At 37.1% G+C, this 14,459-nt stretch overlaps 1 protein-coding gene across 1 annotated transcript in view; it reads right to left on the bottom strand.

Annotated features, from left to right (window-relative positions):
• Positions 1-14,459, bottom strand: part of ENPEP (glutamyl aminopeptidase) — a 123,773-nt gene that overhangs the window by 51,943 nt on the left and 57,371 nt on the right. The window contains exons 4-6 of the mRNA XM_053703539.1: positions 12,271-12,391; positions 9,849-10,003; positions 8,763-8,876 (exon numbers count right to left, since the gene is read on the bottom strand). Coding sequence (XP_053559514.1) covers positions 8,763-8,876; positions 9,849-10,003; positions 12,271-12,391 — 390 coding nt within the window. The remainder of the gene's footprint in view (positions 1-8,762; positions 8,877-9,848; positions 10,004-12,270; positions 12,392-14,459) is intronic.

Genomic DNA, 14,459 nt, shown 5'->3' on the forward strand with positions numbered 1-14,459 from the left:
TTGCTACCACGATTAGCACTTATAAAATTAACTAGAGATCAGATCTGAAGTGTAGCAGGTATATAGCATGTGTGTGTGTTTAAATACCAAACGTCAATCAATTAGAGAAAAGGAATACACCCTCAATGTGGGGAATTAAGGTGCGTTGGAATAACATTTAAAAAGTTATAATAATGCTGATACATAGAAATCTATTCCTTTTATTTATAACCATGGCTGTCCTTTTAAGTAAAAGAGGTTGTAGTGGTATCATGTTACATTGCTCTATGTTACATTGCTAGTGGTAACATGTTTGTTACATTGCTCTATGTTACATTGCTAGTGGTAACATGTTTGTTACATTGCTCTATGTTACATTGCTAGTGGTAACATGTTGCATTCCTAGTGACAGTATGTTTGTTACATTGCTAGTGACAGTATGTTTGTTACATTGCTAGTGGTAGTATGTTTGTTACATTGCTCTATGTTACAGTTCTAGTGGTAACATGTTACATTGCTCTATGTTACATTACTAGTGATAGTATGTTTGTTACATTGCTCTATGTTACATTGTTAGTGTTAGTATTTTTTTACATTTCTATATGTTAGATTGCTAGTGGTAACATGTTTGTTACATTGTTCTATGTTACATTGCTTGTGTTAATTTGCTTTAAAGGGACACTGAACCCAAATTTTTTCTTTTGTGATTCAGATAGAGCATGACATTTTTTTTTTTATTTTTTTTTTAACATAATTTTTATTGGATTTTACAAGTTATACAACAAATGTACCGAAGAATCTCAAACGCATGGATCATTATACAATACAGTGTACATTATTATTCTATTCCATCTTTCCCGACCAATAGTTAAACAATTAGCATTAGACTCATGCCATTGCATATACGGAGAAGAAGAAAAAAAGAAGAAAAGAAAAAAGAAGAAGGAAAGAGAAAAAAAAAAAAAAAAAGGGGGGGGGGGGGAAAGGGGACACCTAACCAATTAATCAATTAATTAATTAATTAATTCCTCTCTCTGCCCTCCTCACCAACTGCCCATCATCACTAAGTCGGTATTCCTAAAGGGGAATATTAAATGCTCCACTTCAGGGGGTGAAAAAATCTTAATAAACTTTGCCCATTTATCAAAAAGACTTCTTATTTCCTTTTCTGGGTGAGGTGCTATAGTTTTCTGTTCAATTAAATATTGCTTCCTAAGATAATTTTTAACTTCGGAAATTGAGGGTATTATCGTTTTTTTCCAGTTTTTAAATAATAAATTTCTGGCCGCAAGAATAGTTGCGTTCACTAGTTTGAAGTCTAGACGGTAATTTGTCTTGTCGACCAGAAAGATAACATGGAGCATTGTTATTTTACAGGGGGTGACTTTCACTGTTTTATTTAACCAGTATTCTATTTTGTGCCAAAATTGTGAAATTCTAGGGCAATCCCATATCATATGATCCAAGTCCGCAGCTTGGAGACTGCATTTAGGGCATTTATTAAAGTTCAAATTACACCATCTGTAACCTCTTTCTGGGGTATAATAAATTTGATAGATAAGTTTTAAGTGTGATTCTCTCCAGGTCTCAGCGAGGGTTGTTTCCATTGCCATTTGAATTGATCTGGCTATTTGTGAACCACTAGATATGTTAACCTGAGTTCCCCATTTCTGCGCTAATCTCGTTAAATTTTCATCTCCTTTATAGGAGACGAGACAGTTATACCATGGGGTTATTGAGAACAAGCCAGCCTTATTTAGGGATACCCAATTATCCAACTTGTCCCACTTCCATTTCCATCTATGTTTATTCATTAATTGCCAGGCGTAATGCCTGGTTTGTAGGTACATAAAGAATTCCTGATTCTTAAAGTCAAATTCTGCTTTTAGTTCTTCAAAGGATTTAATGTTTCCTGAGTCTTGTTTAAGAAACTGCGAGATTTTTATGAGTCCTTGATTATGCCATCGTTGTAGTATCTGGTCTTGTGTTCCCTCCTGAAATTCTGGATTACCTAGGAAGGTTTGGTATGTTGGTATTTGGATATTTACCTGGAGATGAGCACCAATTTTTCCCCAGGCTACTAAGATCGTGTATACAGTCTTTAGACCTTTTATCCGCTTAGGTATTTGATGAATAGGAATATGTAGAAGTGAAATTGGTGATAGCGGGTTAATCAAACTCTGATCTAATTCATAGTCAGAAAAATGATTGGATCCAGCTATCCAATCTGTCGCTATTCGGCCCAAAAAGGCTAAATTGTATAGATAGAGATCAGGCAAGGCCATTCCACCTTTTGATTTCGGAAGCGATAGTCTTTTCAAGGAGATTCTAGGTTTCTTAGCTTGCCATAAGAAGTGGCGAAGGGCTGTATTCAACCTTTTGACATCATATGTTTTTAAGATAAAAGGTAAACTTTGAAAAAGATATCCTATTTTGGGGAGTAAGATCATTTTGAACAGAGCTATTCGACCTGCAATTGAGAGAGGGAGATTTTGCCAACTTCTCATTTGTTGTATAATTTGCTGTATAATGGGAGTAAAATTTAGTGTATACCAATCCAGAGGGTCTGCTGAAATATGAACTCCAAGGTATCGGAATGATTTAGTAACTATTTTGAATGGTGAGAGAATCATTTTTTATCCTTAGCCACAACAGCTCTGATTTGGTTCTATTCATTTTATAGCCCGAAAATAAGCCAAAGGTCTCAATTATATTTACCAGCTTGGGAATATTTTGAGTGGTGTTCGCTAAGTACACCAGCAGATCATCCGCGTATAGAGCTACTAAAGCCTTTTTCTTGCCAATTAAAATCCCCTCAATGTTTTGCCTTATTTTGATAGCAAGGGGCTCTATTGCTAAGTCAAACAATAAAGGGGATAGGGGGCAACCTTGTCTCGTACCTTTGCCTAGTTTAATCTTACCCGATACTTGGCCCTGTATTATCAGATTCGTAGATGCTTGTGTACAGATATTTTTGACTATGTTAAGAAACTTATTTGACAAACCGAATTTAGTTAATGTATCGAATAGATAGAGATGATCAACGCTATCGAAGGCCTTTTCAGCATCTATCGCGATTACTGCTGCATCAGGATATGTGGTATGAAAGTTATCCTCGAGGATTTAAAATGCTCGACTATCGTGAGAAGTTGTCTAATCTTGGCTACTGAACTGCGATTATTCAAAAACCCGGCTTGGTCTGTATGGATGATCTCGGATAGACCTTTTTGCAATCTCCTAGCTAAGATGGATGTAAATATTTTGTAGTCGGAGTTCAGTAACGCAATTGGTCTATAAGATTCTCTTTTTTGTGGATCCTTCCCAGGTTTCAATATGAAGATAGTGTGTGATTCTAGAAAGTTAAATGGGATTTGGGCATTCTCTTGAAAGAAAAAATTAAACAGGGTTGTGAGATAAGGCGCTATTACCTCGCTTAGACTTTTGTAGAACTTGTTGGGGATTGCATCTGGTCCTGGTGATTTTTCCAGTTTTAACCCAGATATTGATTGCAATACTTCTGATTCAGAAATTGGTGCGTTTAAGTTACTTATAAAGTCAACCTTGCCTTTTTTAATGGGTAGATCAACCCAAAAGGCTTCTTGCACAGCTTTATCTGATGGCGACGGGGCATATATATCTTTATAATAGCGAAAAAATGAATCTAAGATTTCCTCTGTTGTGGTTATGAGGTTATTTCCGACCTGTAGGCTTTCAATCAAGTTTGACTGTCTAGAGTTCTTTACTAGACTTGAAAGCATTTTACCAGCTTTATTTCCGTATTTATACAGCTTAGATTGATATTGTAATTCAGATTGTATTGTTTGTGTAGTGAGAAAGGTATCGCGTTCCTTTTTTACTCTAATGTATTTGTTCCAGTTACCTTTGCTAGAGATGCTCAAATAAGTATTGTATGCATTGATAACTGAGGCTACAAGTTGACTTTCTTTTTGTTTAGATTCTCGAGTTAATTTAGCTGTATATGCTATGATTTCTCCCCTTAAGACCGCTTTAGCTGTCTCCCATAGGATCGCGGGATTGGATACTGAGCCTTCGTTTAATCTGAAGAATTCCTGTAATCTAGATTTTAGCCAATCTCTAAATTTTATATTGTTACTTAAATATTTGGGATAGAAAAAACGTGAAGCTACTGCGTGTTTCCTATGGGTTGGAATATCCAGCGCTATTGGAGCGTGGTCCGATATGCAAATTTCTGCAATGGTGGCTTTTGAGCCGGCTTGGACACATTGATCATTTATTAATATGAGATCTATTCTGGAGAGGCTTTTAGTAGCCCTTGAATGGCAGGTGAATGCCTTAGTATGAGGATTTTGTGTCCTCCAGATGTCTCTTACTGCTAAAGTAAGATATAGATTTTTGAATAATTTCATTTCAAGGTTGTCTTTTTTTGTTTTTCTGAGCTTACCTTTATATCTGTATCTATCCGAAGAGAAACATGGGGCCATATTGAAATCGCCTGCTAGGATTAATTGACCCTCGCTGACCTGAAGAATTTGTGCTTGAAGCGTGTCCCAGAAGTGGTAATCAATAATGTTCGGAGCATAGAGATTACAGATGGTATATGTCGAGCCCTGAGATTTTATTTTTATGATTACATATCTACTATGCGGATCGATTATGGTAAGTAATTTTTCATACATTAATCTCTTTCCCAGGAGAATCGCAACTCCTTTTTTTCTATCAGGTGATGGTGCCGCTATTACCTCAGCAATCCAGGAGTTCTTTAATTTTGTGGATTCCTCTGTGTTTAAGTGCGTCTCCTGTAGGAGTGCTATAGTGGTGTTTAATTTCTGTAAATAAGATAGGATAGTTTTACGTTTAATCGGGGCAGTTACGCCCCCTATATTCCATGATGTGATTCTGATCATGTACTTCCTATACTACCATGGGGAAGTGACCTTAACATTTAAGAAGGGGATAAGTTTGTTCTAGATGTGCGTGAGGTTTGAGGAGGGAAGAGAGAGGAAAGGAGAGAGAGAAAAAAAAAAAAAAAAATTAAATTGTAAGTCTTTATGTAGAAAATAAGATAACATCTTTGATTTTAAAATAAGTAAATCAAACTTCCTATCACTACTGTTTAAAGCCAAATTCTTCTAGCTTTTTTACTGCTTCCTCAACAGAGTCAAAAAAATATATTTGTTGATTATAAGTTAACTTAAGTCTTGCAGGGTAGACAACGGTTGCCTGCCAACCCTCTTTAATAAGTTTCCCGCACAGCGGGGTAAGTTCTCTCCTTTTCCTGGAGGTCTCTATTGAGAAGTCCTGGAAAAGGAGGATCCTGTTGCCTTCATATGTAATTGGTTGATTTTGTCTAAAGTGCTGTAAATACATTACTTTATCTTGAAAATTTAGAAACCTTGAAATAATTGGTCTAGGCCTATTTGAATTGGGTACATTATCTGGGGGTCTCCCGATCCGATGCACTCTCTCTATAGTAAAGGGTGGTTGATTTGGGGGAATTTTTAGTAATGAAGGTAATGTTTCGATCATAAATTTCATTAGGTCTTCCTGTTTACCGGGATCGGGGACACCAATAATCCTCAGATTATTTCTCCTAGATCTATTTTCTAGGTCGTCTATTTTTGTTTGGAGTTTTTTAATCTCATCTTGGTTGTTTTCTATCAGGGGTATGTAACTGTTTGTCGTGTCTTCAATGTCAGAGACACGTTGCTCAACTTCCTGAAGTCTGGTAGAAAATTGTCTAATTTCTGCTGTGAGAGATGCTAAGTCTTGTTTAATCTCACTCCTTAAAAACTCAAATTTTGGTGAGATAGCTTCTAATATATTAGCTACCAATTCTTGGTTATCTTGCGATGCTACATTTTTCTGAGATTTTTGTGGTGTACCTTCATTGATGTTTTCAGTCAGAGTTTCTGATTGGTTCTTGTTTCTACGATCTTTATTCTTGGTCGTCATGCCTGGATTATGTTTGGGGGTGACAAATTTATCCATTAAGTGGGGGAGGAAGTGAAGAGGGGAAAAAAACAGTGCCTAGGTGCAGAAATTGTACACCCATATGTGGGGTGACTGGGGTGGAAAAATTAGGTGTGAGGGGAAGTGGGGTGGGGTTGTTACATGAAGTGAACTCCAAGTGCGAGTGAAAGTGCTCATGAGGAAAAAAAAAAAAAAAAAAAAAAGGGGTGGTTGATTAGTGAATAAGACCAGGAAATGGCGACTAGAATATGTAGTTCTGAGAACCAATGTTTTAAACGATATGCACCCCTCTTAAACCTCAACGTGTCTCAACTATTTTGGTAGATGAACCCAATAACTAAAAGAAGACCCTGTTGTCTCTATTTATAATTAAAGAAACCCCTTAAGAGAAGTTCTTTTGCTCACATTTATGGGATGGGATGGTGAGTTGATATGTAAATCCCTGTATGTGTTTATTTAAGTGGGCTCCCCTTTAAGAGGGTCTGTAGTTTCTTAATGTCTATTAAACCAAGTTTTTGGTATCGCCCTCAACTCCCAATGCCGTTTTTACGCCATCATTCCTACTGGGTTGCCCTCTATTCTGAACACAATGTAGTGCTTAATTTGGGACCTTTGCTGGCCCTTTAAGAGCTTAGTTAACTGTTTTCAAAGGATATGGATTTCACAGTAAATGAGGAAAAACAGAAGAGATATATAACACTTATAATAAAACACAAATGATATATATATGCCCCAAGTATTTAAACACATAGGGGAAACATGGTGTATGTCCTTATAAATGAAGAGGGAAAAGTCCCGTTTGCCTGGGGGAGAAAATCAAGTTAGGTTTTATGAGCTTGTGTGTTTTATTATGTATACAGGTTATTTCACACCATCTATTCACAAAACTGTTTCTTCTTGGGCTTGTCTTCCCTTCTTTCTTTTGTTCCCTCTTCACTCTTGTCTTGGCCCACTGGGGTCTTCTCACTCCTTCCCCTTCTTCCCTCAGCTCTTCCCTTGTCACCTCTCTCTCTACAGGTCTGTTTTTATAGCAGACCCCCTTACGGATTGGGGGGTAGTTTTAGTTAATGAGTCACAGGTAGCTTAATCACAGGTAGGGTTTTTTATCTGACCCCAGGTTTATTATTTCTTAATCTAAGAATACCTTCTGAAATCTATAATCGTCCCCCTTCAAACTGATTAAAGCCGATGGCTCACACTCACCCCCTTAATATGCAGGCTTCCAAGCTTGAATCATTCCAGTCAGGGATCAGTGAGAAGGCCAACAGGAAGCCTCAAGTCCGGACCTTATCCAGAATCTCCCATATTCTCACGCTTGGTATTCGGAGCCTTCCATCTGACCTCAACGCTATAGGAAAGGAATCTCCAGTTGCTCTCCTCTCCCAGCGTTGCCGACCTCCACAGCAGTATCTCCTCGTTACTCCGGTGAGATAGCGAGACAGTTGGAGAGGAGGAGCGAATCAACAGGAGCAAGCTTCAGCCAGATACTGTATCGAATGATTCCCCGCTCGCAACATCGGTGGGCGGGGGGAACAGAGACCAAGCTCCAGGCACCAACCAGGCGCAGATTGCCGGCAGAAGTGGCGGTCCGAATTATCTGTGGGATCCACTGCAAGCACGTAGGCTCCCCTTCGCATCCACGCTAGGACCAGTTCAGTCCAGTGGCGGGTACAATTCCGGTCAGTAGCTCCTCGTGTGTTAGTAAAGTAGCTCGCTCCCCGCTCGCAGCACCGGTGGGCGGGGAGCGCAAAACCAGTGTTCAGGGTACAAGCAGGCAACACCTGGCCACTTTGTCCGTAAGCATGCAGCGGTATTTTAAGTCTATGAGGGGGGTGAGTGACACAGCTGGCAGTAATCTGTAACCGGTAAGTAGCGAAAGGGTGTTTGAGGCAAAAAAAAGTTCACAGGATCGGGTCTAGTGGTGGATCTTTCTACAGATTTTTCGTGCCTGAAAGGGGAACCTGGGAGATCCACCTTTTGTCCCAGGCTCCGGGCATAAAGTTTTATTTAGCGCTGTATTGTATTTGCGCTATAGGAAGAGTCACCAGTTTTTAAAATAACAGGGGTGTCTGCAGCTAATTCCTCCCTGCTAATGAGTAGGGATTCCTGGCGCGGATACCCGCCACTTAGGGTAGCTGCAGGAGTGCAAGAGTCTGCTGCTTGTGCACCGGCTTGTGCACAGGCTCCTCCTCTTCCTAGCTCTGAGAGCATGCAATTTTAAACAACTTTCCAATTTCAGAGCATGACATTTTAAGCAACTTTCTAATTTACTTCTGTTATCAAATTTTCTTCATTCTCTTGGTATCTTTATTTAAAATGCAAGAATGTACGTTTAGATGCTGGCCCATTTTTGGTGAACAACCTGGGTTGTCCTTGCTGATTGGTGGATAAATTCATCCACCAATAAAAAAGTGCTATCCAAAGTTCTGAAACCCCCAAAAAGCTTAAATGCCATCTTTTTCAAATAAAGATAGAGAACAAAGAAAAATTGATAATAGGAGTAAATTAGAAAGTTTCTTAAAATTGCATGCTCTTTCTGAATTACAAAAGAAAAAAATTGGGTTCAGTGTCCCTTTAAGTGCAGGATGAAAACTAAAAAAACATCAGTGGCTTAACCTAAATTTCCTTTTATACTTACAATCTCCATTACAACCATCTCACTTTTCCCAATATTCAGTAAGACCTTCAGCAGATATCTTGTACTTCCCCATATATTGCATCACTTGTTGTTTGTACTAAATAATGCCACACACTTACTGAATCATGCCATACTTATTCTCCTTTATGGTATAAACAGAATATAATAACATTTATGAGGCTTGCACAATTACCATATTCCAATCAGCTTCTGCCTCATTTACTCCTAAGTATTCAAAGAAGCTAGCAAAGCCTTCATTTAGCCACAAGTCGTCCCACCAGTCCATAGTCACAATGTTGCCAAACCACTAAAAATATCAAAAAAATATTCAGAAGTTAGACATAAAATTATTACTTTATTATTACTTGCCTTAGAGTCTTACCATAGACAAACATTCACATAAATGTATAACTCGTGTAAACTGCTCTTTAAACATCAAATGTATGCCTCCTGTATTATCATTTGCCTATTTTATACTGTGCACAGTAAGATTTATATTCATTTTGTCTATGCAACCAAAACATCACTGGCATTTTCAGACAATTTTGCTGTAACTGCTTTATTCACAAAGACTATAAAAAATGTGGGCTAGATTCTATATTATTCTCTATAATGGGCATGATAGACGAAGACACACGTGCAAGCATACATTAATATGTATATTTACAAATATAAAGTTTGGGATAATTGCCAAAAGGGCTGCCAGAAATGTTGATAGGTAGAATAATAAAAGATATATTCAACATATCCATTCACTTGGGGGTGCCAGGTTCTGATTGCCTTTGTGAGCTTATTTTTAGCACTAGCTTTGTGTAGCAAACCTTCTGTAATTTAAAGGGACACTAAACCCAATTTTTTTCTTTCGGGATTCAGATAGAGCATGAAATTTAAAGCAACTTTCTAATTTACTCCTATTGTCAAATTGTCTTCATTCTCTTGGCATCTTTATTTGAAATGCAAGAAAGTAAGTTTAGATGCCGGCCCATTTTTGGTGAACAACCTGGGTTGTCCTTGCCGATTGGTGGATACATTCATCCACCAATAAAAATTGCTGTCCAGAGTTCTGAACCAAAAAAGCTTATATGCCTTCTTTTTTCAAATAAAGATAGCAAGAGAACGAAGAAAATTTGATAATAGGAGTAAATTGGAAAGTTGCTTAAAATTGCTTGCTCTATCTGAATTACGAAAGAAAACATTTGGGTTCAGTGTCCCTTTAACAACAGTATAGCATTTTCCACATAAACAGACAAACAACAATGTATGCAGTATTACAGTATACCTGGTGTACAAGTTCATGGGCAACTACAGATGCAACTCTTTGCTTATTTACTGTAGCAGATTCATTAATATCATACAGCAGATTGGTTTCTCTGTAAGTTATAAGTCCCCAGTTCTCCATAGCTCCAGTGCCAAAATCAGGAATTGCAATTTGATCTAAGTTAGACAAAACATATCAATTGAGAGCAGAACATACATAAATAGACATAAAAATAGTCATACAGATGAGTGTTGAGGCCTATACAAGTATAAAGTTAAAGAGTTTTCAAAGCACATTTCTTACTTTAGCCAGCTAGTGGTTACTTATTTGCAAAAAACAAATCAAACAACTGATCCATTTACAGTGAGAGAAAAAAATATTTCATCCTCTGCTGATTTTGTACATTTGCCCACTGACAAAGAAATGATTAGTCTATAATTTTAATGGTAGGTTTATTTGAACAGTGAGAGACAGAATAACAACAAAAAAATCTATAAAAATGTATAAATTGATTTGCATTTTAATGAGTGAAAAAGTATTTGATCCCCTATCAATCAGCAAGATTTCTAGCTCCCATGTGTCTTTTATACAGGTAACAAACTGAGATTAGGAGCTCTTAAAGGGAGTGCTCATAATCTCAGCTTGTTACCTGTATAAAAGACACCTGTCCACAGAAGCAATTAATCATATTCCAAACTCTCCACCATGGCCAAGACCAAAGAGCTGTCCATGGATGTCAGGGATAAGATTGTAGACCTACACAAGGCTGGAATGGGTGACAATCAGCAGAGGATCAAATACTTTTTTCCCTCACTGTAGCTTGTAGACCAGCCCCATGACTTCACATGAATTAGTAAACACACAGTATTTGTTCTGGTTATTATTAAAGAGCTCACCACCTGTATTCTGTCAGTTATTGTCCACTCTGGGTTTCATTGCAAAAGAAGTATGGAGGCTACTAAGGTGTTGTATGGGCAGGATAAGCAGGGGCCACCTTGGACCCCATGTAGCAACACCCCTGCCACAGCCTTAGCAAACCTGTTCTAAGAAAATATATTGCCCCTAGTGGAACTCTATTCTCCTCTAAAGGTCTGTAAAACCCTTTCTCTACAAATCATTTCTCCCAGTTAACATTTTGTATTGCATACTAAATTACATTATAGAAAACCCCCCCACACATATGCCCCATGCCACAACAATGTTACAACAGACACATTAACTTGATTAACAAAGGGGAGTGGTCATGTCAAATACAACATTTTAACACTCCAGGCACCTAACTGCCAACCAGAAGGGTCAATAATAAATCCTGTATAGAGCAGTTATAAAGACTTTTTACTCTAACCCAAAATGCAATTTTCTAAGTATTTTCTCCAAACTAAGAAGAATTCACGTATCTCTCCAATCTTTAGACACCATGAGAACTGGTGATTTTTCAAAAGCTACTGATACCTCTAAGTTAATTTTTCCTAGCAGCATATTAAAGCCCTCTTTTAGTTAAATCAACCTATAAATGTACTGGACATGGTTTAAGTAATTCATACATGGGATAAGTACCAGATTTGGGGAAATTTACTGGATATGTTTTATGTACATCATATGTGGGAAAAGTACTAGAGATCCTAAATGGGACTCTAAATTCAAAATTAAACTTTCATGATTCAGATAGAGCACATTTTATTTATGCATATTTTGAGGCATTAGCTTCTACTGAGCATGTACAAGAGTTCATAGTATATATATATATATATATATATATATATATATATACACACACACAAGTCTGTGACTGAATGATCGCTGTCACATGATCCAAGGAAATCAAAAGAAACTTTAGAAAAAAATAAATCTACTACTTATATGAAACTATAATTATGTAAAGTCTAATTGTCTCTTTATTATGCATCTGCTGATGATACACTTGTATTGTATTTAATGGTCCTTTAGGTTCATCATGGGGCTCGTTTATAAAGCTATAAATGCAGCTTCTGATTTGTTATGGTACTCCACAATTTAAGAAGCAGTGGTCTTAAGATTGCTATTTTTCATGTGATTGGTTGCAGGAGGGTGGGACTGCACAAGATAGCTCTTATGTAATCTTGCATTTTGCCAGCCAATGCAGCGGACAAAAAGGTTCCTTCCTTTGGAACCTTGTAAGCCTGAACCTTCTTAAATTATGATCCATATATAGGAAGAATTCTAGTTTTAGGTAAGTAGCACTTTTTTAAACCAAATTTGTTTAGTTATCTGTAACTTTATGCTGGGTTATTGTCCTTTAATTATTCTGTATTAAAATCAATTCTACATGTTAAAGTAGATTTAGGTACCCCGAGACTGACATATATTGTGTCTACTGCTACAAATCACACATTGTTCAGATTGCAATAAAGGTATAATACAAAAGTTATCTTATATGTATAAACTAATCTCAGAAAACACTTACCCAACTTTGGCAGAGAATAATTCACATTGAAATATTCTTCAAAGTAATCAAATATAATTTTAGTAACCCCAACTGCATAATCTGCGGTTTCTTGTTGTGCTGGCTGTACATAAACTGTTAGCTGTAATAAAAACATAACTTGTTAAAACTAATGAAAATCTAGTTATATACATGCTATGAAAACATACCAAAAATTGTGGACAATGAAAATACATAATACTATGCTTGGAATAATAAGATAAAAAGGTATTTACTGTATTACTTACATAGCCTACCATTATTCACTAAACCATTTGCAAGAATCGCAGACACACGGTTTGTATTTACACTGCATTATAATCGCAAATGATCAGGTATGTACTTATTTTTAATTATTATTAAAATAATAATTGTTATCTTTATTTGTAATGCACCAACAGACTCTGAAGCTCCATACAAGGGTACACTTACAATCTAACTGGTAGTGGCACACAAAGTTTGGGGGAGTGCTAACAGCAATTCTGGTCTTTTGAGAATATCAAGGTTCACCGCTTAAAGAACTGGTCTTGGATATGCATAAAAAACATTTTGAGGTTAGGCGGTAGGGTTCTTTGAAGCTGTACCTTTGGGGACAGTCTGGCTGATTAAGGAAGAGAGTTTCACTGGAAAAGAGCAGTGCAACAGATGTTCTGAACCCAGGAATAAAGGTAATAGGGGCTGTAAGAATTCCTCAGAAGCTGATTGAAGGAGACTGCTTTGGGTGTATATTTGGAGAAAGGTGACAGATCTAAGGTAGTGCAGACTTAAGGAGGGATTTGTAGGTTAGAGTTAGAATTTGAATTTGATTGTGGACCTTAATGGAAGCCATTGTAAAGACTGGCAAAGAATGGAAGTGGAGAAGAAACAGGGTTGAGGTGGATAAGCCTGGTATAAGCAATTATTATAAATAGGCGTGAGGATAATCTGTTGAGCAGTAAACCAGCTTACCATTAATGTAAAGACTATTCAAAAATCTGATTTCACATAGAGTTGACTTCACATATGTCTTTTCCTACCCTCAATTAATTTAATTTATAGTAGTAAAAAAACAAAATTACCTTCCCATACCAAGTAAACATAAAATACTTGAATTACCTCAGAACTTAAAAACTCCTCTAGTTTTAAAGCCTCAGTTCTCCTATTTCTATAACTGAATTTTGCGCTGCGGAACCTGTTGGCGCTCTACAAATGTATTATATTTAGAGGTTAGCGGATTACACTAACAGAGTATTGCACAATAGCAGGTAAACAATGATCAGCCAATAAGACTACAGCAGGAAGTGGATGTTAAATCGGATTGGTGTGACATGTGATCACGTGACCTTAGGACGTCACTGATCAGACAATGGATACCTTTAATTGATTGAACAATCTGACAACCAATTACCTACCAAAAAAAGCCAATCAAAAACAGGAGGCGGGATTTGCAGACCTTTAAATAAAAGGATTCTAAACCGCCGCTCATCCCCTCGGAAGAAGCGTTATGTGAAACGCGCATCAGGGGTCTTCGTGGAGAGCTGTGTCTCCCAATTTTGAATGAGCTTATTGATAACAGTTAAATATGATATTTTGGATTAAAGGCTATCACCTTATCTAGTTGACAGAAGCGCATACCTCCTGTATTAAGAGGGATTTACTTACCCTAAAATATTTTGTCTTGGTTAAATTTTATCCTCTGCATTGCTAGAAAACCTATGTATAAACAGGGCAATGTAAAAATAATACAACTCCTGCTATAGAAGGAGTTTAGGTGCTCGACAAATACCCGATAATAGCAATAATAATAATATTAGTTCAAATAGATGGATGATTACGAACATCAACAACACAATAAAATAAGGCTAAAAGTTGCTATTAAGTGACCATTCTTACTATAACATATCACTTGAAGATATATGAACACGGAACCCATTGTTTGAATGGACTGCCCTCTTTTAGGGTGAAGGGTTAGTACCAATGATGTATGGTATTTATTATTGTAATGAAAATTGCCTGGCATCTGGATGGAAACAGGAGGATTGCTGCTTTCAAACCAGGGGTCACATGTTCATCTTTGTACTGAGGGAGACTACATATGAGATACCCCATAACTGATTTTGCTCAATAAGCCTTTGGTTCCATAAAAGCCCTGTTCCCATAGTGATCACCTAACAGCAATTTAGATGTGTAAC

The sequence above is a fragment of the Bombina bombina genome, chromosome 2, assembly GCF_027579735.1.
Source record: "Bombina bombina isolate aBomBom1 chromosome 2, aBomBom1.pri, whole genome shotgun sequence".
In the NCBI taxonomy this organism is placed as follows: Eukaryota; Metazoa; Chordata; class Amphibia; order Anura; family Bombinatoridae; genus Bombina; species Bombina bombina.